General features: G+C 38.9%; 1 protein-coding gene across 1 annotated transcript in view; it reads right to left on the bottom strand.

The window, feature by feature from the left end:
- CSUI_005773 (uncharacterized protein) overlaps positions 1–149 on the bottom strand; it is a gene marked incomplete at both ends in the record, with an annotated part of 1398 nt that extends 1249 nt beyond the window's left edge. Inside the window, one exon of the mRNA XM_068065943.1 lies at positions 77–149. Within this exon, the coding sequence (XP_067922080.1) occupies positions 77–148 (72 nt within the window). The remainder of the gene's footprint in view (positions 1–76) is intronic.
- Positions 150–689: the final 540 nt, after the last annotated feature.

Below are 689 nucleotides of genomic sequence, written 5' to 3'. Positions count from 1 at the left end.
TAGATATAGATATATATATAGATATATATAGATAGATAGATATGTGTATGTGTATGTGTATGTATCGGCTGTTTACCTTGGGTTTGATGGTCGTATCAACAGGAGGCAAACCACGACTGACTTTGAATGGAATACCTCCTCCTCCTCCACTGCTCAAATCCACACATACAAGGAAGAAAGAAAGAAATAAGAAAGAGATAAGAAAGAAAGAAAGAAAGAAAGAAAGAGATAAGAAAGAAAGAGAAGAAGATGGTTACCTTGTTCAAGAGAGTAAGAGGCATTACCCCCTCCTGACTATTTTCGTAGTTAGTGAAAGAGGAAAAGAGAAGAAAGGAAAGAAGCCACTTTCTCTTCTTCTTCTCCACCCTTTCTCATACTTTGGATTCATTTTTCCATATTGTAAGGAACACGCACACAAGAGAATTTGCCTCCTCTCTTTATCTTCTATTTAAAGAAGAAGATCCACGCACATGCGATCCATGGTGGTCCAAGGGGGGGGGTCGATAAGATGATAAAGAAGACTCCTACTAGTAGTAGTCCTATCAGTACTATCAGTAGGAGTCACTCCTACAGCGGGCCTCCCCTCACAACGCATATCTAGAAAAGAGAAAGGAAGGCAAAGTAAAGGGCAAGTATGCACGGAATAGAACATATATAGATTGAAAATAGAGAGATGAAAGATAGATAGA

This window comes from Cystoisospora suis, assembly GCF_002600585.1.
Source record: "Cystoisospora suis strain Wien I chromosome Unknown contig_2801, whole genome shotgun sequence".
NCBI classification, from domain to species: domain Eukaryota; phylum Apicomplexa; class Conoidasida; order Eucoccidiorida; family Sarcocystidae; genus Cystoisospora; species Cystoisospora suis.
This window is presented reverse-complemented; position numbering and strand designations above follow the sequence as displayed.